Here is a 27,105-nt window from a genome sequence, read left to right on the forward strand (position 1 = left end):
AAGACTCAGACTCTCGATTTAGATTCCACAATGAAGTCCCTCCCTTTGCCAAGCCCACCCCAAAACACAGTTTCCACACGTAAGCCAACAAAGCCCAGCTCTACCTCACATGTGCCTTTTTTGGTTGCTCTGCTCTCCCTGAGTTAGAAAATGTTTGCCTGACGTCAGTACTGGCTGAACAGAAAGTTGCTCCATCATAACAGACAGAAGCCAATGCCTTCAATTCCCATCATAAGCTTCTTCCCAAAATATTGATGTTATCCCCTCTTTTGGCAAATATCTGAGGTTGAGCCAGATTGTTTGCTTGTAAACCTAATGCCATATTTCACCCTTAGATAAGTTTCTGATCACATATCTGTGTAATCATTAAGACCACCTATTTCCACACTTACAACATCACCCTCTCCCCCTTACCCTTGCTTATCTTTGGCTGACACTCTTGTCCGTGCCTTGTTTATCAGCACATTCTAGGTAGCGTTCCCTAGTTTTTCTCTCCACAATTTGAAACATCCAAAACTCTGCTGCCTCTATCTCAATTCCTAACAATTTCTGCTTAGCTACTTCACCTGTGCTTACTGACTTACATTGGCTCTTGGTTAAACAACACCTCAATTTTAAAATTCTTATCCTTGTTTATGAATCTGTCTGTGACCTCACCCATTCCTACCTCTGTGATTTCCTCCAGCCTTACAGAACAAGGAGTTGAATCTTGCCAATTTTTTTTGTCTATGTGCAAGTTGTACTGAGTATTTTTGAGGGATTTTCAACGTGAGGTGAACCGAGATTTCTCACTGTATCTTATCAAACTCGCCTCATTAACAACTTAAACTGGTCCATGATGTCCCTCATATCCATCTCCATCTTCATCTTACCATGCACAATTTCCATAATGACTCACCATTGACTAGATATCTGCTGAACAACTGGCATTCCTTGGGACCCGTGTCACATTAAAAAGTTTGCATGTACCCAGACGAGTGCTGGCATTCTGAAGCTGTCCTACTCGATGGACAGATTCTGAAGGGGAAGATAGTACCATGATTCTCTGATATGGATCTGGAGGACCTTGTGATGGGAGTGCTACAAAGGATGGGCGGCCTCTTCCCGAAGGACTGGCAGAGGAAGCCACACCACCAACCTCTGGCAGGCTGGTCTAAGATTAACCCGCGTCTGTACCATCTCAACGATACCCAGTGCCATAACAAAGTCAGTGACCTTCTCGACCAATATAAGTGCTGCATCCTCTCTGCTATCTCACACTCTGTATCTCTTTTATGGCACCAGCCTCCAATCTAAGCTCATCATTTCCTCCTACTGCTCTCACTCTTGTCTGCAATATCTTCCGTCACCTGCTGTCAACACACACATAGCCAAGAGACCTCCTGGACCTCTGAGGATGAGAGAATGGAGGACTTGGAGGAAGTATCAATAAGAGACTGACACCTTGATGGAATGTCATGCCTACAATATTTGGAAGCACAATCTGGTGAGCACCTCACTGTGATAATTTGTAGCTTGGCTAATGGAGAAATACCTCAGGCCATTAGCACCTGTAGACGTGTCTAAGACCAGACACCCACGTCCCCTAGCAGGAGAGGACTCTGTGATGTCAGCAATTAGGTACTTTGTCCACATGAACAGAACAAGCAGGCAGGAAGTGGAACACAATGTCCTTCATTGCACAAAGGCTGCAGCAGTGCACCAACTCGTGCTATCATGTGTCTGCCTCGATGGACAGGTTGGCAGCTGCCATGGAGAGCCACATTCAGATCCCTAAGGGTCTGCTGAAGTGGTACACATACCTGTACTCTATCAACCCAGCCACTGGTTCTCAGGGGGATGGTATTTTAAAACTCACATTTGTTGAAATCTCTCTGGTTTAGCTCGACATCTGTTTGAATATCTGTGTAGATCTGAATGTAATACCTAGCTTAATATCTTGCATGATGCCTAACTTCAAGTCCACGTAGGATGCACCCTCCATCAGGGTCTTTGTTGAGAGCCAGCTGAATGCGAGAGCAAGATAAACAAGACATTTAAAGAGCCAGGGGTACTGGTGACACCATTGCCTCTTGTCTTACAACATTCCCTATCCTACCCTGGCCTCTGTCCAAATGACTTGGTGCAAATGTGTTGCTCATCAATGACTGGAGCGTAGGGGTGTGCAGCATACAAGGAGCTAATACATTTGCATTGCCAGGTATTAGGGTCACACAGGCCTGTGTCCTGTCCAGTGCATGGGACTTTGTGTGATACTCTTGCCCTCTATATGAGCTCAGATTGGTGGATCCTACAGCCCCGTCCCTCATGGGTCAAGACATCTGCCACCTCTGGATGTGGTTTCAACCAGTTCCTTTCCCTTTGGGTAATTTAGATTTCCAGTATGATGGAAGGCAACAGTGAGCGCTGTTTGATCAATGACTTCCAGCATCTATCTTTTATGCCTTGCTGAGGATAGTATTCCTACCCCTGAACCAAAAGACCTGGGTTCAAGTCCCACCTGTTCTAGCGGTGTGTCATAACATCTCTGAACAGGTTGGTTAGAAAAATAGGTCAATAAAAATAAGATAGTTTTTATGGTTATGTGTTTGAGGTACTAAAGAGGAGAAGTACTAACTATTGCAAATCAGAAATAAGTTAAAGATCCGTCAAATTTCAGCTTAAGAAACTGAAGAAAAATAAGCCAAAGTTATAAAAGTTCAAGTATTATTAATTATAGTGCTATAGTCTTTAAATAAAGTTTGATTTTAAACCTTCGTGTATTTACATTTTTAATGAAATTATTTCAGCTGGTGCACACATTTGTAATTATTTAGTAAGGTTTTATTTGAGTAATAACTTTTAGACCAGACAGAGTCCGGTAACTGAATACATAGCAGGTAGGAATAGAGTTGCTATGTTGTATACTCTTAACTGATTTTGACAACTAATATAAGCATCATATTGACTGCCGAATAGTCTTAATATGATTTCCTGTGTACTAACAATGGTCTGAGAGTACAATCGAGTAATGAAGTGATGACAGGTATTAGCATGTGTAATGTGTTTTAATAGACATTTAATGACATTTAATTCAAGGAGGGAGAAGAGCCTTCCCAATGGAATAGTCTGTCATTGAAACTCATTGATCACCAATTTAGGCAGTTTCATAGTGGAGAGGTTAATCCATCAATTCCTTTAACTAAACAAGTGTGATGGAAATTCTGTAGGTGACACTCCGTATGGTCTGAGCTTTCTGTCTTCAGAAGTGAATGAGTGATATGACAACCATGAAGCTTACAACAGATTTAAATGATTGATTTTTTTTCTCTGTTTGTAATAAGATCTAGAGACATATGGAAAGACTTAGTTCATGCCAGGATTGAAATGTACTGCATTAAATGGCAAATGAAATATGAATATATGTACAAAAGTGTACTTCACTGACATTAAATCAAATGAATTTAGCCCTGCAGTTGCTAAGCTCTTGCAGAGTGGGAATTTGACAAATATCCTAATTAACCTATAGTAAATGCTGTAACCTTGGCAATATTTTTAATGGGAAGAAGGCTTAATTGTACTGCATTTTTGATAGATAATTTCCATGATCATAAAATGAAGCTTCAAGTTTTAGTTAAGATTTGATTTCTCCCACCCATATGCACCACACACAAGTATGTGCATGCCTGCTCATTGATAGCTTAGGTCTGGATGGCTGACGAATTCAAAATGTTTCATGTGGTTCATAAGATGACTCCCACTGTGGTGCAGTAAACTGCACTCATGTGGTTGTAGTAACTCTGCATTAGTACAGTGGATCAGAATAGGTTATTTCCAAGAATTCCCCAGTTCCCAATCTCTAGTACAATTGAATAAAATTTAAAACTCAGAAACTTCCTGTTAATTTTTTTTCTTTTCATAGTTTTATTGTATGCTCTTAGCTGCAACTCCTTTAAGAGAGTGATAGAGTTCCATGACTAGAATCAAAGTTTTCTGAGATTTCACCACAAACACATGGGTATGGTGTGTTTCTTGGCCATTCAGTATCTCTCACATAGATCTTCTACTTATGTTCACTTTAAGAAACAGAACTAAGATTTAATTTGGACAGATTTAGTAAGAATCCCCAATGGTCCAATATGTCTTTTACATTCACTGGTAACAATTTTAACATCCAATGATAGTGAGATTGTGTTAAGTGAAAAAATGTAGTTTGGTGGGCGGCACGGTGGCACAGTGGTTGGCACTGCTGCCTCTCAGCATTAGAGACCCAGGTTCAATTCGCGATTCTGTGTGGAGTTTGCACATTCTCTCTGTGACTGCCTGGGTTTGCTCCGGTTTCCTCCCACAATCCAAAAATGTGCAGGTTACTTGGATTGGCCATGCTAAATTGTTCATAGTGTTAGGTGTAGGGGAATGGGTCTGGGTGGGTTGTGTTTCAGCGGGTCGGTGTGGACTTGTTGGGCCGAAGGGCCTGTAAGTAATCTAAAGAAACTACAAACATAATTTCAATTTCTGATTTTTATGGAGGTGTTATTGTGGTGGGAGATCTCCCTGTTTGCAAAAAGCTTCATTTAAACATTTAAATCAGCTAGTATGCCTAAGCTTTCATCTCTGTTCCGAGCTTAACACACAGCAGCTGGGATTATTGGGTCACAAAAAAACCTAGAAAATAATAAGGAAGTGGGAACGACTGGATGGAATGGGTCAAATAAATAAATCTGTCCAGCACTGCTTATGGGCCAGGAGAAGCTGGAATACATCCCTCCAGAACGAGAGCACCACCTCCCATATTTTGATCCCTCTCTGATGTCCTCTCCCAGAAAATTTATTCCATCACTCACCAAAGCCTGGATATGTATTGCATCTGACAAAAATATGAAAGAAAACTTGTATTAACTCCAGGAAGCTCTAAGGAAATTCTTAGTTCAGATAACCATTCAGACTCTTTCAGTTGATTTGATTTTGTTGTTTCGACTTTGACTCCTCCTCCTCCTCAGGTAATTTTATTAAATGAACTTCAGCAAAAAATTCTATTTCTGCCAACATTTAAGTTTTGATATTGATGCTAGAGTCATACAACTCCAGATTTTGATGCAGATTCCTTTCTGTCATTGCACCTTCACTTTAGTGCCATGTACTTGATGTAATTTAAAAGCTAACACAAGGTATTATTTTGCTGTTGTTTGAAGACTAGCTGTAGTACCATCAGGAATCTGATTTGATATAGTGTGTGAATTATCTGTTCCGACTAGATTATCATGCACTACAGAGATGGGAGTATTGTGTTTCACAAGATATATAGCTGAAGGAGTGGAACTAATGTATGAATTTGAACTTGCCAATAACCAAAGCTGCCCAGTCATTAACAATTTCTTTATCCTACAAATTATTATTCTGGAAAATGAACTTCATGAACGCATTCTATGTTTTCATCAATCTTCCCACTTAGTTATAGAACATAGAACATTACAGCGCAGTACAGGCCCTTCGGCCCTCGATGTTGCGCCGCCCTGTCATACTAATCTGAAGCCCATCCCACTTACACTATTCCATGTACGTCCATATGCCTGTCCAATGATGACTTAAATGCACTTAAACTTGGCGAATCTACTACCTATGCAGGCAAAGCATTCCACAACCTTACTACTCTCCGACTAAAGAAACTACTTCTGACATCTGTCTTATACCTATCTCCCCTCACTTTGAAGTTGTGTCCCCTCGTGTTTGCCATCCCCATACTTGGAAAAAGGCTTTCCCTATCCACCCTATCTAACCCTCTGATTATCTTGTATGTCTCTATTAAGTCACCTCTCAATCTTCTTCTCTCTAACAAGAGCAGCCTCAAGGCCCTCAGCCTTTCCTCGTAAGACATTCCTTCCATATCAGGCAACATCCTAGTAAATCTCCTCTGCACCCTTTCCAAAGCTTCCACATCCTTCTTATAATGCGGTGACCAGAACTGTACACAATATTCCAAGTGTGGCCATACCAGAGCTTTGTACAGCTGCAGCATAACCTCCTGGTTCCGGAACACAATCCCTCTATTAATGAAGGCCAAAACACTGTATGCCTTCTTAACAACCCTGTCAATCTGGGTGGCAACTTTCAGGGATCTGTGTACATGGACACCGAGATCTCTCTGCTCATCTGCACTCCCAAGGATCTTACCATTAGCCCAGTACTTTGCATTCCGATTACTCCATCCAAAGTGTATCACCTCACACTTGTCCACATTAAACTCCATTTGCCCCCTCTCAGCCCAGCTCTGCATCCTATCTATGTCTCTCTGCAACCTACTACATCCTTCGTCACTATCCACAACTCCACCGACCTTAGTGTCGTCCGCAAATTTACTAACCCACCCTTCTAAGCCCTCATCCAGGTCATTTATAAAAATGACGAACAGCAGTGGACCCAACACTGACTCTTGCTGTACGCCGCTAGTAACTGGACACCAAGATGAACATGTTCCATCAACTACAACCCTCTGTTTTCTTTCAGCAAGCCAATTACTGATCCAAACTGCTATGTCTCCCACAATCCCATTCCTCCGCATTTTGTATAATAGCTACTGTGGGGAACCTTATCGAACGCCTTGCTGAAATCCATATACACCACATCAACTGGTTTACTCTCATCTACCTGTTTGGTCACTTTGCCAAAAAATTCAGCAAGATTCGTTAGGCACGACCTACCCTTTACAAAACCGTGCTGACTGTCCCTGATCAAATTATTCTTTTCTAAATGGTTATAAATCATCTTATAACCTTTTCCAACACTTTACCAACAACTGAAGTGAGACTAAATGGTCTGTAATTACCAGGGTTGTCTCTACTACCCTTTTTGAACAAGGGAACCACATTTGCTACCCTCCAGTCCTCAGGCACTATTCCTGTAGACAATGATGATTTGAAGATCAATGTCAAAGGCTCGGCAATCTCTTCCCTTGCTTCCCAGAGGATCCTAGGATAGATCCCATCCGGCCCAGGGTACTTGTCTATTTTCACACTCTGCAGTATTTCTAATACCTCTTCCTTGTGAACCTCAATCTCTTCTAGTCTAGATGCAAGTATCTCTGTATCTTCCTCGCCAACATTTTCATTTTCTGTAGTGAACACTGTCGAAAAATATTTATTTAGTGCTTCCCCTATCTCCTCTGACTCCACACACAACTTCCCACTATTATCCTTGATTGGCCCTAATTTAACTCTCGTCATTCTTTTATTCCTGACATACCTATGGAAAGCCTTAGGGTTAACCCTGATCCTATCCACCAACAACTTCTCATGTCTCCTCCAGGCTCTTCTGAGCTCTTTTTTTAGGTCCTTCGTGACTTCCTTGTAACCCTCAAGCGCCCTAACTGAGTTTTCACATTTTGTCCTAACATAAGCCTTCTTCTTCTTCTTGACCAGGGATTCCACTTCCCTAGTAAACCACGGCTCACGCGTTTTATATCTTCCTCCCTGCCTGACAGGTACATACTTATCTAGGACACACAGGAGCTTTTCCTTGAATAAGTTCCACATTTTTAATGTGCTCATCCCCTGCAGTTTCCTTCCCCATTCTACACTTCCTACATCTTTCCTAATGGCATCGCAATTTCCCTTCCCCCAGCTTAACTCTTGCTTGGTGGAGGACACCTATCCCATTCCATCACTAAAGTAAACATGACAGAATTGTGATCACTGTCTCCGAAGTGCTCACCTACTTCCAAATCTAACACCTGGCCAGGCCTGTTACCCAGTACTAAATCTAAGGTGGCTTCGCCCCTTGTAGGCCTGTCTACATACTGTGTCAGGAAGCCCTCCTGCACACACTGGACAAAAACTGACCCATCTATAGTACTCATACTGTAGTGATCCCAGTCAATATTTGGATAGTTGAAGTCTCCCATGACAACTACCCTGCCTCTCTCACTCCTGTTGAGAATCATCTTTGCTCTCCTTTCCTCTACATCTCTGGGACTATTCGGAGGCCATTAGAAAACTCCCAGCATGGTGACTTCTCCTTTCCTCTTTCTAACTTCAGCCCATACTACCTCAGTTAACGAGTCCCCAAACATCCTTTCTACAACTGTAATATTGTCCCTGATCAACAATGCCACACCTCCCCCTCTTTTATCATCTTCTCTGTTCTTACTGAAACATCTGAATCCCAGAACATGCAACAGCCATTCCTGTCCCTGCTCTATCCATGTCTCCGTAATGGCCACAACATCAAAGTCCCAGGTACCAACCCACGCTGCCAGTTCACCCACTTTATTTTGGATGCTCCTCGCATTGAAGTACACACACTTCAAACCAGGTTCTCATTTGCCAATGTCAGATACTTGATTTAGGAACTCTCTACTCTCATCCTCTTCTGTACCTGTCCTACAATTTTGGTTCCCATCCCCCCGCTGTATTAGTTTAAATCCACCCTAATAGCTTTAGTGAATTTCCCACCCAGGATATTGGTACCCCTCTGGTTTAGATGAAGACCATCCTGCTTGTAGAGGTCCCATCTACCCCAGAAAGAGCTCCAATTATCCAAAAACCCGAAACTCTCCCTCCTGCATCATCCCTGTAGCCACGTGTTCAACTCCTTTCTCTCCCTATTCCTCAGCTCACTAGCACAAGGCACGGGCAGCAAACCAGAGAAAACAACTCTGTTTGTCCTAGCTCTAAGCTTCCATCCTAGCTCCCTGAATTTCTGCCCATCTCTCTTCCGACCTATGTCGTTGGTGGCAATGTGGACCATGACTTGGGGCTGCTCTCCCGCCCCCTGAAGGATCCCAAAAATACGATCAGAGACATCACGGACCCTGGCACCCGGGAGGCAACACACCAACCATGAGTCACTCTCATCCCCACAGAACCTCCTATCTGTCCCCCTAACTATCGAGTCCCCAATGACTACTGCTCTGCTCCTCTTCCCCCTTCCCTTCTGAGCAGCAGGTGCCTCACTGCTTATCCCTGGTAAGTCATCCCCCCCAACAGTATCCAAAACGGTATACTTATTGTTGAGGGGAATGGCCACAGGGGATCCCTGCACTGCCTGCCGGTTCCCTTTCTGTCCCCTAACTGTCACCCATCTGTCTTTTTCTTTTATCTGGGGAGTGACTACCTCTCTGTAAGTCCTGTCAATAACCCCCTCTGCCTCCGGAATGATCCGAAGTTCATCCAACTCCAGCTCCAGTTCCCTAACATGGTCTTCTTTATCTTTCTCTTCCTATATGCTGAACCCTCTTGAACCCAGCTGTTGCTTTTTGTAAAAAGAAAAGGAAGAAAACCAGAACAGGGTGTAACATTTCTGCCTACAAGAATTGTAGGAATGTGATAGTTTACCCAACTCACCATTCAGCATGGAAAGACTTTGAAAAAGTCTCTGTTTTGATTAGCAGATCATGGGTTCAAACATTCCTTTGCATTTTCCCACCAAAAAGATTCGACAATCTAATTCAAAAATAGATCCTTCAATATTTGGTCACCACTGCCTCCAAACATTGGGTGGCTGATTCTCAACAGAAGTTGCAGACTTTTGATTGTTGATCTATCTCAGCTATAATGGTTCATTTACTACTGTTTTTACCTAATGCAAGCAATCTGGGACAGGTATTGTTTTCCACTCTTCTTCCCCAGAAGTAGTCTGGAAGACCAATTACTTGGAGTCAAAATCCATGTAGTGAGTTGAAAGTTGCAAGTTATGATCCTTGTCTCAGTTTCTGAATGAGGTTGTCTAAGTGAAATGCTGGTCTGTACAAATCAGTAGGGTTAAATGTTCGGCTGGCATCCTGTGATGTGTTTTCTCTGATATCAGCTGGGATGATGGCTGAAGTACCACAGTCATTACCTATGCCCTTTACCAAGGGGAGTGGCCCCACTGTTTAGTGCTGGTGAGTGAAAGTGAGTATGTACGTGTGTGTGGCTATGCAGGAACAAGATCCAACTTGATTGTGATTCTCTTTCATCCCCGTTCCCACAATTCACATAAGGATAGTGGCCAATGAGTATTGAACCGCAGCAATGAGTGAATATATTTATGAAAGAAGGTGCAAAACTTGAAAGGGGTGGGGTACTTTGGGGGAAAATTTGTTCTTTTTGAGATTATTTAACATTTTAACCATATTCATGTAAAGTAAACATCACAATTCCCTGTAATGAAACTGATTTTGAAGTTCACCTGTATGTGTGTGTAAGTGTATAGGAGAAGATACAGCTTTCAGCATTTTGTAGAAGAAACAAAATAAATACATCAAGTGATTATACGTAAAGAACAAATCCTTATACTGTGTTTTTCTGTTGAGAGATTAGTGGGGGCTGGGTATGACACTCCTTCTCTTTGAAAAGTGCCATGGGATCTGTTGTGTTCCCCTGAGAGGGCAGAGGATGCCTTAGTTTAATGACACATCCAAAAGATGGCACTTCCAGTAGTGCAAGGCTCCCTCATTTCTTCACAGAAGTGTGACTCTTGACATCTCGCTGCTGTCGCTGGAGTCAGGCAATAATGGAGGGATAAAAACAGCAAATGAGTGTTTTAACTGTTCTTCCCTGTAGTTGGAAATATTCTGCACGACTTTTGGAATTTTTTGCATGATCTGGTATTATTTCTCAATTTTATGAGGACAGTTAACTTGAAATTTGTAAATTTTACCATTGGCTCCACTTGATTCCACATTATTCAATTCAAATTATGTGATCCATATTCAATATTAGATTCCCACTTTGCTATTTTTTGAGTTGCTTAATTTAAATTAATCTATGCTTTTCTGCACATGAAAAAACTGCATCATTCACAGTAAGTTATTTCATGCAGTGCCACTTAGCAATGTACAGCTTTCCAAATGTGAAACTGGAGAACTCTGTTAAGATTTTAGAGTGAAAATTCTTTCAAGCTGCAATTCTCTTCAATGTGTATATTAATTCTTCAAAATATATTTAGTGAAGAGCAAGGAGCAGCACGGTGGCACAGTGGTTAGTACTGCGCCAGAGACCGGGTTCAACTCCCGCCTCAGGCAACTGTCTGTGTGGAGTTTGCACATTCTCCCCATGTCTGCATGGGTTTCCTCCCACAGTCCAATAAAAATGTGCAGGTTAGGTGAATTAGTTAAATTGCCCGTAGTGTTAGGTGTAGGGGAATGGGTCTGGGTGGGTTGCTCTTCGGTGGGTCGGTGTAGACTTGTTGGGCCGAAGGGCCTGTTTCCACACTAAGTAATCTAATCTAAATTTTAGTATGTAGTCTTGATTCATCCTTCATGTTCTCTGAATGAATTTTTTCTGTATCTTCTGTCTACTTAGTCCTGCTCTCAGCTTTCCATACCCTGCCACGCCAGTTGCCATCCAACAAATGCACCACCAGTTAATGAGCCGTCAACAAACTCTGGGCTCTGCCTTTGGCCACAGTCCTCCTCTTATCCATCCTGCTCCAACATTTGCTCCTCAGCGTCATATCTCTGGCTTATCCACTGTATTGACCTCTGCACAGATCACCTCTTGTCCATCTGAATCTGCACAGGTAAGAAATCATAAGAACAATAATAATAACCACAGTTAAAAGGACAGCTGTACAGTTGTAAAGGAAAGATTTTGATTGCTAGGCTATTGCTATGTTCTGATTATGCAATGTACTGGCTCCAGCACTAGATTCTGTTACCATTTTGTTTTTTTAATTAAATTTTCCTTTTAAATATATCTTTTCTATGTTAGAGTAAACCTACCAGTGAGTCTGCAGTGAGTAGCACAGGTGACCCAATGCAAAATAAACGCTCAAGGATTAAACCTGATGAAGAACTGCCGAGCCCTGGTGCTGGAAATGAACAGGTATGGCTGTGGATTCAATTAATAAGTCCTCACTCTTCCCTTCATAGCAGACTCATTCTGTAATATATATCATTTTTACAAGACTGCTGAGGGACCAATTACAGAAACCATTTTGCCCTTCTTTTGTTTGTTTTCCTTTTAAGATGAAGGTGATTAAATATGGTGTTTAAAATTATGTAACTTTAAAAAGTATCTTTCATGGATACATGTTGTAGTGTTACCATATTAAAACTGCCTAAACATCTATGTTAAATCCAATGTGGATTTTCAGTGCAGCAGTGTCAAGGAGTAGAATAACAATCACTCATGTAAATCTTTAATTCACTGCTTCCACTTTGTCTTTCACAACAGCAATGTTATTACTGGAATTCTCCTATGAGAACCATTGGGAAAAATTCAGTATACTTTTGGGAGTCAGGTCATTTATCTGCCTCCCAAGAGTAGGAAGCTACTTGGTGCATGCCTTTTCTGGCAAATTTTCCCTTCATTTTTGCTCCCACCCCTGCCAATGGACTTCACATCTGGTGTATTCTTTATGTGGTTGGGGAAAAAGCTATATTTTGAAGTGCCCTACAGGTATGTCACACCCGCTGTGAATTTTGTGATCCTATTGTGAAATGTGTTTAATGCAGTAAGAGAGCCAATGCTTTCATTTATTCTCATATAACATTAAATGAACCAGCTGAGAAACAGGGCTCTGTGTAAGGCACAGCTGGTACTATGTCTTGGATCTGGAGATTGTACATCATGTTCTACAGATTCTGTCCTGAGACTGGTATCTGTAGTAAACAGCATCCTTCAAGTACAGTGAGCTATGATGTAAAATTAACACCACCTAGGAGCATTAAAAACAAATATTGTTGCTTATGAATATTATTTATACTTTTCCTATTTGAGGAACCTTTGAAAATGATTTTTCTTCAGTCTATTCTTGGGAGATTTTTCATTGGATGTATCATAACAATTGTTCCTCAAATACGTTATTTTAGATTAACTTGCTCACATTTAGGAATTCTGGCTGAGTCTATAAACCATCTTCTGCAATCTTCCTGTTCAGTTTTAAAGAAAAAGCTTCCAAGATATGTATGTGAATCAGCCATTAATTCCAGCCACACATTAATCAATTTTTTTCATGTCAACCAAAGTTTTGGGAACATTTTATCCCAACATCTGTGATACCTCTCGTTAAATATTTTTCATTATTTTGGTTTTACGTCTATTCATTGGCAGTTATGACTGAGGAAATTGAACAAGTATAACCTTGCAATAGTCCATGTTTCTCAATTACTATCTTAGGAACTTGTACAATGAAACTGAAACTGTCCTCTTTGCAAAACTCTTCAAGGTGTAATGTGTAATGGAAAAAGAATGTCTTAAGCAGTGTGGATACATCCAACATAGTGGACAAGAGGGTAAAATTTGCTCTGGAAATAGGGATTTCTGAACAAAATTGGTAGCACTTGACAGGTACGCATTTGATCCTAAAACAGAAGGCTGGAGGAACACACCAGGTCTCTTTGGAGAAAAAAGCAGTATTAATGTTTTGAGTCCAGTACCCTTTCATCGGAACTAAGAGTCACTGGACTCAAATGTTAACTTTGTTTTTCTCTCAGCAGATGCTGCCAGATCTTCTGTGTTTCTCCAGCATTCTCTGTTTTTGTTTCAGATTTCCAGTATCTGCAACTCTTTATGTTTATTTTATACAGTAGATCCTGATGCTTTTGATTAGCCCCCATGATAGAAACTGATTTCAGTGGCAATAAAATCAAACAATGAAAATTATATGGTTTCTTTAAAGCAACAGTTGAAGCCCCAATCCCATGGCTAGACCCCATATTTTCATATACAGAAATAAATAGTGGGAAGGAAGCCACATCTGTGTACATTTAAATATTCCATGTCAATCAAAAGTACAATAAATTCCTCCTTAAAAGGAAGAACTTGCATTTATACTTGCACTTTCATCCCAAAGTGCTTTACAGTTAATGAAGTTATATTAGAATAATCTAGGAAATGCATCAGTCATTTTGCATGCCACAAAGTCCCACAGACAGCAGTGTGATAATGACCAAATAATTTGCTTTATAATGAATGTTGATTCAAAGTGTAAATATTGACAAGAGTGCTCGGGAGAGCTCTCCTACCCACTCATTGAATCACGCTACCTCCATGTGAAAGGTCTGATAGGGTTTTGGTTTAACATCTCATCTAAAAGATGCAGGCTCTGCTGGTGCAGGGTTCCCTCAGTGTTACATCGAATTGTTAGCTTGAATTTTGTGCAGCAATTTGTGAAGGTAGTTTAGACCAGCATATACAGAAAGCCAGCATGGACTCAAAGTGCTGAATGGCTTCCTTCTTTGTGATAGTGAGACCATGACTTTATAACCTTTTGACTCAGGCAAGAATGTAACCTCTGAGTCATGAACCATTAGTACTCTAAAGAATTTCTATGAAAGCCAGCCAGGTACAGTGGAGACCACAGATTTCTCTGTGTGAACAGTTTACAAGAATGAACAGTTTTATGTACATGAGCAGGAGTTTTGAATCTGTGCAACTCACAGTTTATTTTGCCACAGGAACAGCCAGAAGGAATAACATTGGTCAAAGATGAGGTGGACAAAGATGAAAGCAAGCAAGAGCCGGAAGTGGTTTATGAGACAAACTGCCATTGGGAAGGATGCGCAAGAGAATTTGACACGCAAGAACAGCTAGTCCATGTAAGTAACAACAGACAAGGACTGCTTGTGATTGTATACCATGCTTTGTGGAGGTCATGTTCTTTAACCTCAAAGTGTCAAGTTTCTTAGCCAGGGGCACTGCGAACTAGAGAGCATTTTATTAGTTCAACAGAAATAAATGGCTACAAAGCTTGACCAGTTCAGACAGCTGATGTCTAAAGGAGACCTCTGTCAAACATTTTACAAAGGGTGCTTGTGTTTTAAACCAGCGTAAATGAAAGGGTGAATCTCTCCAGGAGAGAAATAGTGGCCCTATTCACCTCATAAGAAACCCTTTGCAAATTTCTCCAAGTGAAGCAGTACATTTTTAAGATGAGCCTAATTGTAAAAGAAAATTATTCGATTCTTTAAGTAAGTGGATGACTGAATCAAAAAATACGGCCTTGTTACCAGAGGATGTTGATTGCATTATTCCATTATTCACAAATGCATTGTGAATTCTGAATGGTTGGGTTGTGCAGGTTTCATATACAGATCTACACTTGCATGTGCAATGTCTCCATTATTCAAACAGAGAGAGAGAGAGAGTTTGTGTTGTAATGTGCCTGAGTAACTGGCTGGTGTTTTTTTTTGCCTGATGACTGACAGACAACATAATGCTGCACTATGTGCTTCCTTCCTGTCTCATGATGTTAATTTGTGTTGTCTTCCTGTATCTTCTTTCTGGTGCTGACAATGTTAGTTTGTGTCGAGATCCTATCCTATCTCTGTGGCATTGTGTTTAATAATAAAAACAATTGATGTTCTGAAAAGGAAAGCTTTACTTGCATTGTATTTTCTATAAAAAGCAGTAGCTGACAAATTGGTTTGGCAATTGATTACTTTATACTGTTGAAGGAAATTAGAGTTTTTAGAAGTATGTCAGTCATGAGTTTAATTAATTGTATAATTGATTAATAGCTTATTTCAAAAATAATATTTTCCACCAAATATTATCACCACTTCCATATCCCTGAAGCATCAATTCCTTTTGGTAAAAAATGACAAATGCCAGATTTTACCCAGTACTTTTTCCAAGTTAACCATAGATGATGATTCTTGGAAAGCTATTCAGCTGCAAAACTGCACCCAAACTGGAGCCTACCGTCATCCAGCCATGGTCTTACTTATCACTCCAGACTGAGATCTCCCATTCACTCACTTTTCTTTTTGGCCACTGAATCAACCAGGCCTTTAAATTCCTCCAAAGCTGCCCCAGGCCTGAACTGGATAATAAAACCAAACTACAGTGGATACTAGAATCCAGAAACAAACACAGAGAGCACTGGAGAAACCCAACAGGTCTGGCAGCATCTGTGCAGAGAAATACAGTTCTGAAGAAGTGTCAGACCAGATTCAAAACATTAACTCTGTTTCTCTCTTTTCTAGCCTTCAAGCTAGCTAACATCACAAATATTTTCTTTCGGTCAGACGTTATTCACTATTTCTTTCAATACAACTGTTGTCACTCTCTTTCACAGAAATCTCTTTACCCTTACAAACTACTACCTGATCTTCAACTTTGGTTTCATCGATTGCATTCCTAAACACAAACTGATTTTTAAAATAGCTATTTGATTTTCTTCATCCCACCACAGCACTGTCTGTCTTTTTGTTAGGTACTTACCCACTCTTTCTCTCTCTCCCTTTTCTTTTCAGTATGTCTCTCCTTTTTCCCCTCTCTGTCTGTAATTCTGTCTCTCACACAGACTCTCCGTCTGTCAAAGCCCACATGGGAACAATAGGTATTTTATGTAAGCTACTGGAAAACAACCAGCACTTTTCAAAAATAGCTGATAAAAGTATTCGTACCTTTGGGAAGAGCGAGGGGGATCAGGAAAAGAGAGTTATATGGCTTGGCTACTTGTAGCATGAATAGCATTGGATTAGACCACTGTTTCACTGAGGAACGTATAAAGGAACAGCAGCCTGGACTCTATACTTTAACTTGCATTTGGTTTTAACTAGTCAATTGCCTTGGGATCATAAATGCTAATTAGTCTATCTTTTCTGATCAGAGAGATACATTTGTTGAACTCTCAAAACATATTTTGTTCAAGGTCTTTTTGTTTTACTGTCTTAGAAATCTGGCAGCCCTTTTATATTTACTGCATTGTATGGCAAAATACATTGGAAATATTTGTGTTAGCTACAGAAGTGAGGGGTCAGCTCTCCGTGGAGTATGGATAGTTTAAATTAAGTATAGGCCGTTTCTGTAACAGCAAGCATGACCTTTCCAAGTTCTTCTTTCTGCTGCTGCTGCTTAGAAAGCTTTACCTTTGAGTTAATAGGAAAATGTGCGGATGTTCACAGCTGTCCATCCAGTAGCTGACAGTTCCAGCAGCAAGCTTACATTGTCACTATCTATAATTGATATCCTTTTTTGGAATGGGACTGTTGACTACGTTTTGAGGTCTTTGCTAAAGGTTTTTAACAATTCTGACAACTTTTGCCCTCAGTATTGCACCTCTTAAACTATTCTGTTGGAATGTCAAAGTCATTGAACCACAGTGCAGAGGCCACACGTGTTACACATTAGTTAAATCACAAACATTGATGGCAGAATGAGAATTCCTCCTATGGTTGCATGCTGGTATGGACTCATTTCCATCAAAGCTGTGAGAGGGGAACTTTTGTTGCTTTATATTATTAAATAGTGGGCTGACGACTGAAGGTTTCAATAAAAGTCACAAGAGTATTTTAATTTATGTTGAAAAAATCCATATGGGCAGCTGGAGGGTTTTCTCCTTGCTCTGACTCTGTGAAATGAAGCTTACTCAACCAGATATTTAGTCAAGTTAATACATTATCTATTCATAGGTGGAGGTGGGAAGGAAATGGGGAGATACAAATAACGAAGATTTTAAAATGATTTTCAAGTAATATGGAGCTTAGATAAATATCTAACTTTGTTTTAATTTTGCTAAAATGCTTTGAAGCAATCACAATTTGTATTAATTCTCTGCATCATAATGCCTTACTTAACTGAGTGGATATTATAAACTCTAATGTTAAAAATCACACAACACCAGGTTATCGTCCAACAGGTTTATTTGGAAGCACTAGCTTCCACAAGTACTCCATAACCACCTGATGAAGGAGCAGCGCTCCAAACATTAGTCCTTCCAAATAAACCTGTTGGACTATAACCTGGTGTTGTGTGTTTTTAACTTTGTACACACCAGTGCAACACTGGCACCTCCAAGTCATAAACTCTAATATGATTGTTGCATCACATTTCCATTACTCACAATCATCATGCTGTACAATCTCTGTTGGAATGCTATAAGGAGTGGTTTGTACTGACAGAGCTGGCTCATCCTATTGAAGTTCCTTCAAAATCAGTTTTTGAAGGTCACAGTGAAGATTATTGATATGATCTTCATTGAAACAAAATAAATCTTATAACATTTGTTCCTTTTTATATTTCATAAATAACATTTTCCTTTTTGGTCAATGTGTTCCTTTCAATTCTACATCTCTCTCCCTTTTCCTTCAAATCTGACTTCTTATCCAAATTCTCATGTTGTTTCAATGCATTTTATAGTTAATTGCCATGCAGCCTGCTATTAAAATTTATCTGGTTCCACCTGTCATTTCATTTCCATGTTACTGTCTTTTAATTTTCCCTTTATTGTGTTATATTAATGACTGTTGGTCATGTTTAACTTATTTGGTTGTAATTTGAACAACAGTTTTTTCTGACATTGTAAGTATGTTTATTTTAATCATCAGGTTTGTCAAAATCAAAGTGAAAACTTTTTCAAGGGTTAGGCTACCGATGCCACTGTTTAATTGTATTTTTAAAACTTAGTACGATTCATTGGGTAGGGCTATGGGTAGGATAATGATTGGATGATCTTTTCTCTTGTTTTCTCAAATGCATTGATTGGTAATGAGATACTGGTAGCCCCCTGCATCTTAAGTGATCATTATCCATATGTGAGCTGAGGTGGTAAGTATTTTTAATCTATTCTGCTGTGTAGGGCATTTCAATCTGGATCCTGTTGCTGTCACTTTACACCAGAGTCACTAAGCTGGTTTCCTCCTCCGTTACATTTACCTAGCTGATCCTAAAACATCCCCTTAAATTCTTTCTTTCATGCCCAGCTTTCGTCGTCATCATTTGTGATCATGCCTTCAGAGTCCTAGGCTCCCATATTATGGAAACCCTTTGCTTCTACATTTCTTTCCCACCATTAAGATCCTCCTTAAAATCTATTTCTTTTGACCATGTTTTTGGTCAATCCACCTGAATATCTTTTTAGGACAGCTGGCCGTTGCTTTTTAGACTAATTGCAATGAGACGGCTTTCAAATTATTAATTTTTTTCTCGCATCAGCCCACTGTCATTCTTGTACTTCATGAACATTACAAAGGAGGAGCTATGTTATTTTGCTGCTTAGTTAATTGTCACATACGATACACAACTTTCTTTAATACTTGAATATTTGCCTAAACTCCTTAAAACAAGATATTCTTTTGATGTTAAATTTAGTAGTGGGGACCATTCACCACTTCAAAAGTGCCTTGCTAACCAGTTAGATTATGGTTGATTTGTGTATCAACTCTATTTATCTGCTTTATCCCTCCTAATGTTTTGATACAATTAACATCATTTAGGTGAGAATTGCAGTTTCCACTTCTCATTGTATGAGAGCAATTTCCCTGAAACACCTATTAATAGATTATGCTCCTTCATTCTTGATTTTCCCAACAGAGGAAACAGTTTCATGGATCTAGTGTATCAAAACCTTTTAAGCATCTGTTTTTTCAGTGTCACATGCACAAGGGAGTATGGACCAATTCTTTCCAACCTGTTCTCATAGTCTAACCACTAAATCCCACCACCATGGTACTTTATTAGTTTCATAACACCAGGTTATAGTCCCAACGGGTTTAATTGGAAGCTTTCGGAGCACTGCTTCTGCATCAGGTGGTTGTGGAGTATAAGATAAACTCTTATGCTCCACAACTACTTAATGAAGGAGCAGCACTCCAAAAGCTAGTGCTTCCCAAGTAAACCGGTGGGACTATAGTCTGGTATTGTGTGATTTTTAACTTTGTACACCCTGTCCAACACCAGCACCTCAAAATCATGACTTTATTCGTCATTTTTGAGTGCCACCAATTGCTGTCATGGAGCTGATCTCAGCACTTTAGAAACCTGGCAGATTATTTAAGAGTGAATGGACTCATATTTTTGCCATGTCTTTCTGCCCCAAGTGATGTTAAAACAGGGTAGCTTACTTCACTGTGACCTGCAATTGACCAAGACCACTTTTTCGAGTAGTGGCAACTTCAGCAGGTCACCTGGGGAAGATCTTTTAATTATCTGACAGTGCGTGAATTGGATGATGGAAAGCAATTCAGCTATCAGTCCATAATACAGAATCTAATGGTATTCATATAGTGGGTAGATGGGCTACATAGAAAAGGAGAAACATTTCTCTGTTGCCTGCAGTTTCAAAGGCACTCGTTCCTTGCTGGGAGCAACTTCTCAGGTGTAGGTCACCTTCAATACTTTTGAATACTAGCATGAATACTTAACATCAGGAGGCTGATCAATGAATGAGGTAATTTTGGATTAGTGGTGCTGGAAGAGCACAGCAGTTCAGGCAGCATCCATGAAGCAGCAAAATCGACGTTTCGGGCAAAAGCCCTTCATCAGGAATAGAGGCAGTGAGCCTGAAGCGTGGAGAGATAAGCTAGAGGAGGGTGGGGATGGGGAGAAAGTGGCATAGAGTACAATAGGTGAGTGGGGGAGGGGATGAAGGTGATAGGTCAGGGAGGAGGGTGGAGTGGATAGGTGGAAAAGAAGATAGGCAGGTAGGACATGTCATGGGGACAGTGCTGAGCTGGAAGTTTGAAACTAGGGTGAGGTGGATCAAATATTTCTCACTATACGTATTTCTCTCTGGAGTGACTGCAAATCAATTAGTAGAAGAAGATGAGGTTGATGTTCTATGCTGAGGCCAGCTATTGTATGCTCACAGCTAGCTGAACAAAGATATTTCACAGGAAATAGACCAGGGATTGAAACACAAAGCTTCCCATTTTGTGTGAGAAGTATTTTTTTGATAACTTAAAATAGAATTTCAAGTACTAGTTCATATTTATTCACTTGAGGTTTCATTCGAGGCATTTGGACTGTTGACACATCTGACAGAGAAGATAGATTACAAATCCCATTTGGATGAGCAGTAAGTTTGTTTATGTTACATAAAGGCAGTGGTCAGTTGAGGGTCAGTAAGTGTTTTCCGTTTGGTTCTAGGTTTACATTTTAGTTTAGATGGTGACATTGCTCTTGAAAGAATGTTTACAAAAACAATGCAGCTACACTTGCAAGTTCCATGTCCCAGAGACTACTGAGATCCTATATCCAGTGGAATAAGATAAAAGTTGTCAGTTGAAAATGAAAGAAAGCTCTCACCCATTCTCCTTCCTTGTGTTCAGGCGAGATAAACAGCAGTGCAGTCTGAGTGCTGTTCCATTTGGCTCCTGGCGGGGACTTTAATTGGTATAATGCAGATTTTTTTTTGATCAGCAAGGATTATTCTGCTTATCTTTTCTTAGTATCATAGCTTGTGATGAAAAAAGCCTTTGGTGAAACGCAGATGCTGCGTTTCCAAGTAAAGCACTTTAGCGATTGACATCTGAAAGAAATGTCTGATTTATTAGCCTTTAATTGATAACATTGAGAGGTAAATAGTAATCCAGGTCTGACTGATTTGTGAAATTGCTTAATATGAAGTCTCTTTGTGATTATCATAAACTCAGTCAGGCTGTTGGGATAGTCCCTGTGCCTGTTCCGAAATACCTGGGTATTTTAAACTGCTAAATCTATCTTACTGTGCTTTTACAATAGTTGGCAGATAGACTGGTGGGGTAAAGATTAATAACCAGTTGCTATGCTATCAGTGCATGCTTGTCGATTTTCTAGGAAAGGGCTGTCTATTCAGCATGAAAATTATTGATTAACTAAATCTTGTTATTAGGGCAGGGTGTGATCCATAATCACAAACAATAGTGGACATCGTTCTTCCCCAGCCACACTAATGCATCAGAACCTTCCACAATATTTCATGTCACCTGTTGTAGTCACTTTGTCCTCCCTGTGCCAGACAGAAATGTGTCACCCCAATCCTGTCTGCGTAGCTATTACTGTCTTAAAAGCAATGGATAAAGAGCACTGATGTGCCAGTGTATTATGTGTTAAAGCTGCACCCAAGTCTCCCTAATTTCACCAAGAAAGGTATACTTGTATCACAAAGGGGCACTGTTCACAGCTTTTTAAAGGTAATCTATAGCATCTACCTATTCAGAATGTTTAGTTGGCCCTTTTCCTCTTAAATGCATCACTTGAAGATGGAATGATCGCTTAGTTTACATGCTCCTGTGATGGATACAATACAAATACTATTGAGCCAATTTGATCTTCAAATTCTACAGATATTAATTTTCAGTGAGAGTTCTCTTATTGAGGTTTTGAAGCATGTGTTTGTTTGTGTTCCTCAGGCATTAAGTATTACAGTTTGCTTTCATTGTAGATCAAATGTAACTTATATCCACTTTTAATAACTTCTGAATGTTTTCTGTACTTTAATTATCTAGGATTCCTATTGTACAAATATTTTGGAATCCAAAACAAGAACAATCATGATTTTTTAAATTGTGTGATGCAATTAGACTATCTTCAATTGATTACGATGAAAGAGGTAATAATGCTAATTGATTAGGTGGAGTTACTTGTACACAGTACATTAAAAAGAATGGGCGGAATGGTCTCTTCCTATTGTAAAAACAGAAAGCGCTGGAAAAACTCAGTAGGTCTGACTGCTTCTTTGGAGAGAGCAACAGAGTTTACGTTTCCAGTCCAGTATGATGATGGGATAATGTAATGTACTGAGAATAGTTCACAGGTCGGCGCAACATCGAGGGCTGAAGGGCCTGTTCTGCACTATATTGTTCTATGTTCTATGTTCTAGTATGATTCGTATTTGGAACTGTACAGGGTGGAAAAGTGATGAATTTTATACAGTAGAAACAGGGGGAAGAAGGGGGTTGGATGTTCCAGGGTTTAGATATTTCAAAAGGAATGGTGGGGGAGGTAAAAGAGGTGGAGGAGTGGCATTGCTAATCAGGGATAGGATCACAGCTGCAGAAATGGAGATCGTCGAGCAGAGTTTGTCTACAGTCAGTATAAGTGAAAGTCAGAGACAGGAAAGGAACGGACACTTAATTGGGAGTTTTCTACAGGCCTCCCAATAACAAAAGAGACACAGAGGAGCAGATTTTGGAAATTTTAATGACTTAAGTAAAGAGTACTCGGGTAATGAGTTGAAGTTGACTGACAATACAAAACTAGGTGAGAATATTCACTGAGGAGCACACAGGAATGCCCAGAGAGCTATTATCAGGTTAATTGAGTAGGAAAAACAGGTGGCAGACAAGGGGAAATTATGAGATTATTGATTTAAGTATTGAGAATAAAACAGCAGAAGATTTTAAAAGTTATGAAACACTTAAATGTTCATGTTCAGAGATAGTTGTACATACTTGTACAGGGACTACAAATTTAATATGCTGGTTCCTCAGTGAATTAGGAAAAACATAGCTTTGGAATAGAATAACAAAGAAATCTTGCGAAAATTTTGCAAGGCTTTCATGAGGTCACACCTATAGCACTGTCCATTGTTTCAGATTCCATATGTAATGAAGGGTATATTTTCCTTGGAAGCAGTACAGTCAAGGTTTCCTATGATGAGTGTTGTCTTATAATGAGCATGGAGCAATGAAATGTGACCTCAACCAATTTGAGAAGAAGCAGCAGTGAGAGGTAGTCTCCCAATCGGTATGGAGACTGGGGTTACATACATGTTACTTACTGGAAACACCTGCTCCTGAATTGTTAGACTGCTTAATCTCTGGTATAATGATTAGCCGCGTAACTCACTCACTGACCTCCAAACATGACCACACCATCTGAATCAAACTTGCCCCACACTCACCATTGACTCAATTGCTCACCATCTCTGACGCTTAGTTTCCTACTGGCTCCAATCCCTATTAATCTAACTGCCCACTGCCGTAACCCCTCCCATTTCCCCACCTACCCGCCACCCCTTCCCCCAACCCCATTGACCTAACCCTCACACGCTCACTCAACAACACACCAAAAACTTTTTGAGATCTTCAAACACTACTGCTGTTGTAAAAGCTGTGGGGGCTTTATGCTGCTCCTGTCTACTGTTGCTGTCTATGGATTGCTGCACTGAAACATTGCTACTGCAGCTGGAATAGGAAGACCAACTGGAAGAAGATGAAAAGGCCAATGTGCTGCGATCTTTGCGGTAAGTAGTAATTACCCCAGCATTGTCACTGTCAGAATACCTATGAAAATAATCCTGGACATAAATGGTCAATTCTGAAAAATGCGTGCAATTTCTTAAGGGAAAATTCTGTTTAACAACTTAAGTTTTTGATGTGAGAGCAGGTGGTGTTAATGAGTCAGTTCTGAAGAAGGGTCACTGGACTCAAGACTTTAACTCACTCTCTCTACAGTTGCTGCCAGACCTGCTGAGTTTCTCTAGCAATTTCTGTTTTGGTTAGCAAACACAGTGGAGCTGGTTGTTAAAGTGGTGTATGTAATCCTGGGATTGACCAATAGAAACTGGAGAGAAAATCATGCATTTCACCTCCTCAGCAATTAAGAGATCAGCGAGATGATCAATATGTGAGTTTCTTGACTCACCACCAATTAAAACCCCTAAGTGGTCCATTAATTGGTGATTGTGTTTGATGGAAACCAGCAGCCCACCTGCACCAGTGAGATAACTCACCCAATTTTCTGAAAATTAGCTGACTGAAAAATGATAGGTACTCCACCTGCCAGAGTTGAGGCCTATGATAGAGTCAGATACTCTGCTTGCTTCTAAGTGAACTGATTGACACAGATGGACGTTGGTCACCACCTAATGCACTGCCCTCACTCTTCAGAAAAATGTGGGAAAGTTTCATCCATGTTGTACAAACTTGTAATGATCTTCCATTAGACATTGGCTTGGCCTCAAGTGTAGAATTCAGTCCAATATGGGGCACCACACTTTAAGAAGGATGTGAAGGCTTTAGGTAGGATTCAGAAAAGAATCACAAGAATTCCAGAGGTGAAAGCCTTCAGTTACATGGATGGCTTGGAGAAGCTGAGATTGTTCTGACAGAAGAGCATGTTGAGAGGAGACTTCATTGAAGCATTCAAAATCATGAGGGGGTTTGGATTTGGACAGTGTAGATAGAAAGAACTCATTTTGGTGGAAGGATCAAAATCCAGAGGACACCAATTGTAAGTGATTTGTAAAAGAAACAGCAGCAACGAGAGAGAGGTTTTTTTTTTACACAGAAACGTTTAGGATATGGAATGCACAGCTCACAGGTGTGGAAGCTGCATTTAGTGTGGGAAGTGACATGAGTGGAATTGGCAGATAATGAGCTGAGTTTACGAAATTGAGAGATGATCTAACAAACGTATGTGATTATGAAGGGGTTTGATAGAGTAGACAGACTGTGGTTATTGGAGAATGTAGAACATGCCTCAGGATAAAAGGTCAAACATTTAATACAGGTGTGAGGAGAATTCTCTTCACTTAATGGTTTGTGAATTTTGAAATTCTTTGTTCTAGAGAGTTGTAGATGCTGTAATATTGAATATATTCAGGCATGGGCTGGAACATTCTTCATCTCTCAGGGAATCAAGGGGATGAGGTACAGGTGGGACAGCTAAGTCAGAAGATCGGTTATGATCATTTTATGCACGGGAGCAATTTTGACGGGCTGTGTGTGTCTAACTGCCACACCTATTTCTTGTGTCCTTATACAACTGAGAAGTAGACCATTTACCTATTGTGCTGGCTCTATAAAATAGCTGTACAATCAAACTGATTTCCTTGGCTCTTTCCCCATAGGCCTGCAAGTTTCTTCTTTTCCAGTATATAACAATTTAGCTCCTGTTGAATCAAAGGGATTTCTAGATAATCTTGAAAATTCGCCAAACCAATTTTGAATTATTTCATTTTAAAGTATTAAATTTAAAAGAAAAAATGTTGGCAGGATCAGCACTGGAGCGGATATTTTAAATCCTTTCATGACCACTCCTAATCTCCTATTGCCCCCTGGACAGAGTCCTGCACCGTGGGTCTAATATGTACTGCAAGTGTTTTCCATTTCTGAATATTGCATCTGGTTCCTGATAAAGCTTCTATGAATTGTACAATATTTTCTTTGTATTGGGGTAAGAAATTGATTTCATCCTTAAGTATTCCAACCTTTTGTCTGTATATTTAATCCTTAGAGCAGTGTCCATCATTTATTGGAAGAGCTTTCCAATAGATCGCACATTTTGCTCACAACTGTTTCCTGAGATCTCATGTTGTAAAGATACTGTTTTAAGGAGCGTGTTTTAAAAATATACACACTCATTCCAAAAATTTATCCTTCTCTGAGTGAAACTGTTAAGCAAATAGTTACTGGCACTCAGAAAAATTGCAGTTTATTTCATCCTTTGCTGCCATGTTGAAGAAACATTTGCTCTCTATTGAATCGCCATGGAAACAGTGTTTTTAAAAATCTTTAGACTGGCAAAGTTTCCTGTCACCAGCTCTCTTCTATTGCCAGTTCCTTTTGGCCAAGAGTTTGTTCCCTGTACATTCACAACTTTTGAGAATATGATGTTTGTTTTAGTTTTAATGATGAGAAGACTGGACAAAACATTCCTGTTGTGAAGTGGAATTATTATGATGTGCATGTAACCAATAAAACCACAGTATTTGTAATGAAACTTCCCTCAAAGTCGAATTCTAAATCATGTGGGTGCACTGAAAGCACACACACCAGAGCTTCCTTCATGATTCTACTCACCAGCTGCAATAACAGAAAATTGGAAACAGTGTAGTGTGAAACTGTGCACCAAGAGGCCATTTTACTACTATTAATGTAACTGGATCAAAATCCTGGAACCCCTCCCTAATGGCATTGTGGCTCTACCTACAGCACCTGGAGTGCAGTGGTTGAAAAGGCAGCTCGCCATCATCATGGGCAACTAGGGATTGGTAATAAATGCTGGCCCAGCCAGTGACACTCATTTCCCATGAGTGAATGAATAAAAATAAATGTGCTGGCATTATGAAGTGCTTTCGGATAAGTTGCAATTTCATACCCCTTTCCCCATAAGCCTGCAAGTATTCACTGAATTCCCATTTGGAAGTGATTACTGAACCTGCTTCCAGCACCCTTCCAGGCATTCCAGATCATGGTCACAGTCAAAGGACTGAAACTGGATGGACCACCGGCATTAAGCAAGGCACTGGGAATAACACTGAGAAGTGAAACCCTGCATAGTTCTCTCAGCAATGTCTGGGAGCTACTGCTATCTCACGTCTGAGCCAAGCAACAAATTGACATAGTTATATTCATGGAATCATTCCTTACAATGTCCTAGACACTGCCATCCACCCATCCCTGGGAATGCCACAGACCCAGCAGCAGTGGTATAAAGTCTGGCAGGAGTTGCCCCAGGAATTTTCAACATTGTATCAGATCACATGAAGTCTCGT

General features: G+C 40.2%; 1 protein-coding gene across 6 annotated transcripts in view; it reads left to right on the forward strand.

Annotated features, from left to right (window-relative positions):
- Positions 1-27,105, forward strand: part of LOC140477368 (transcriptional activator GLI3-like) — a 382,249-nt gene that overhangs the window by 319,030 nt on the left and 36,114 nt on the right. For all 6 annotated transcript variants that reach the window (XM_072571153.1, XM_072571154.1, XM_072571155.1 and 3 more), the window contains 3 exons: positions 11,259-11,475; positions 11,667-11,780; positions 14,357-14,497. In XM_072571153.1, coding sequence (XP_072427254.1) covers positions 11,259-11,475; positions 11,667-11,780; positions 14,357-14,497 — 472 coding nt within the window. The remainder of the gene's footprint in view (positions 1-11,258; positions 11,476-11,666; positions 11,781-14,356; positions 14,498-27,105) is intronic.

The sequence above is a fragment of the Chiloscyllium punctatum genome, chromosome 5 (assembly GCF_047496795.1).
Source record: "Chiloscyllium punctatum isolate Juve2018m chromosome 5, sChiPun1.3, whole genome shotgun sequence".
Lineage (NCBI taxonomy): Eukaryota > Metazoa > Chordata > Chondrichthyes > Orectolobiformes > Hemiscylliidae > Chiloscyllium > Chiloscyllium punctatum.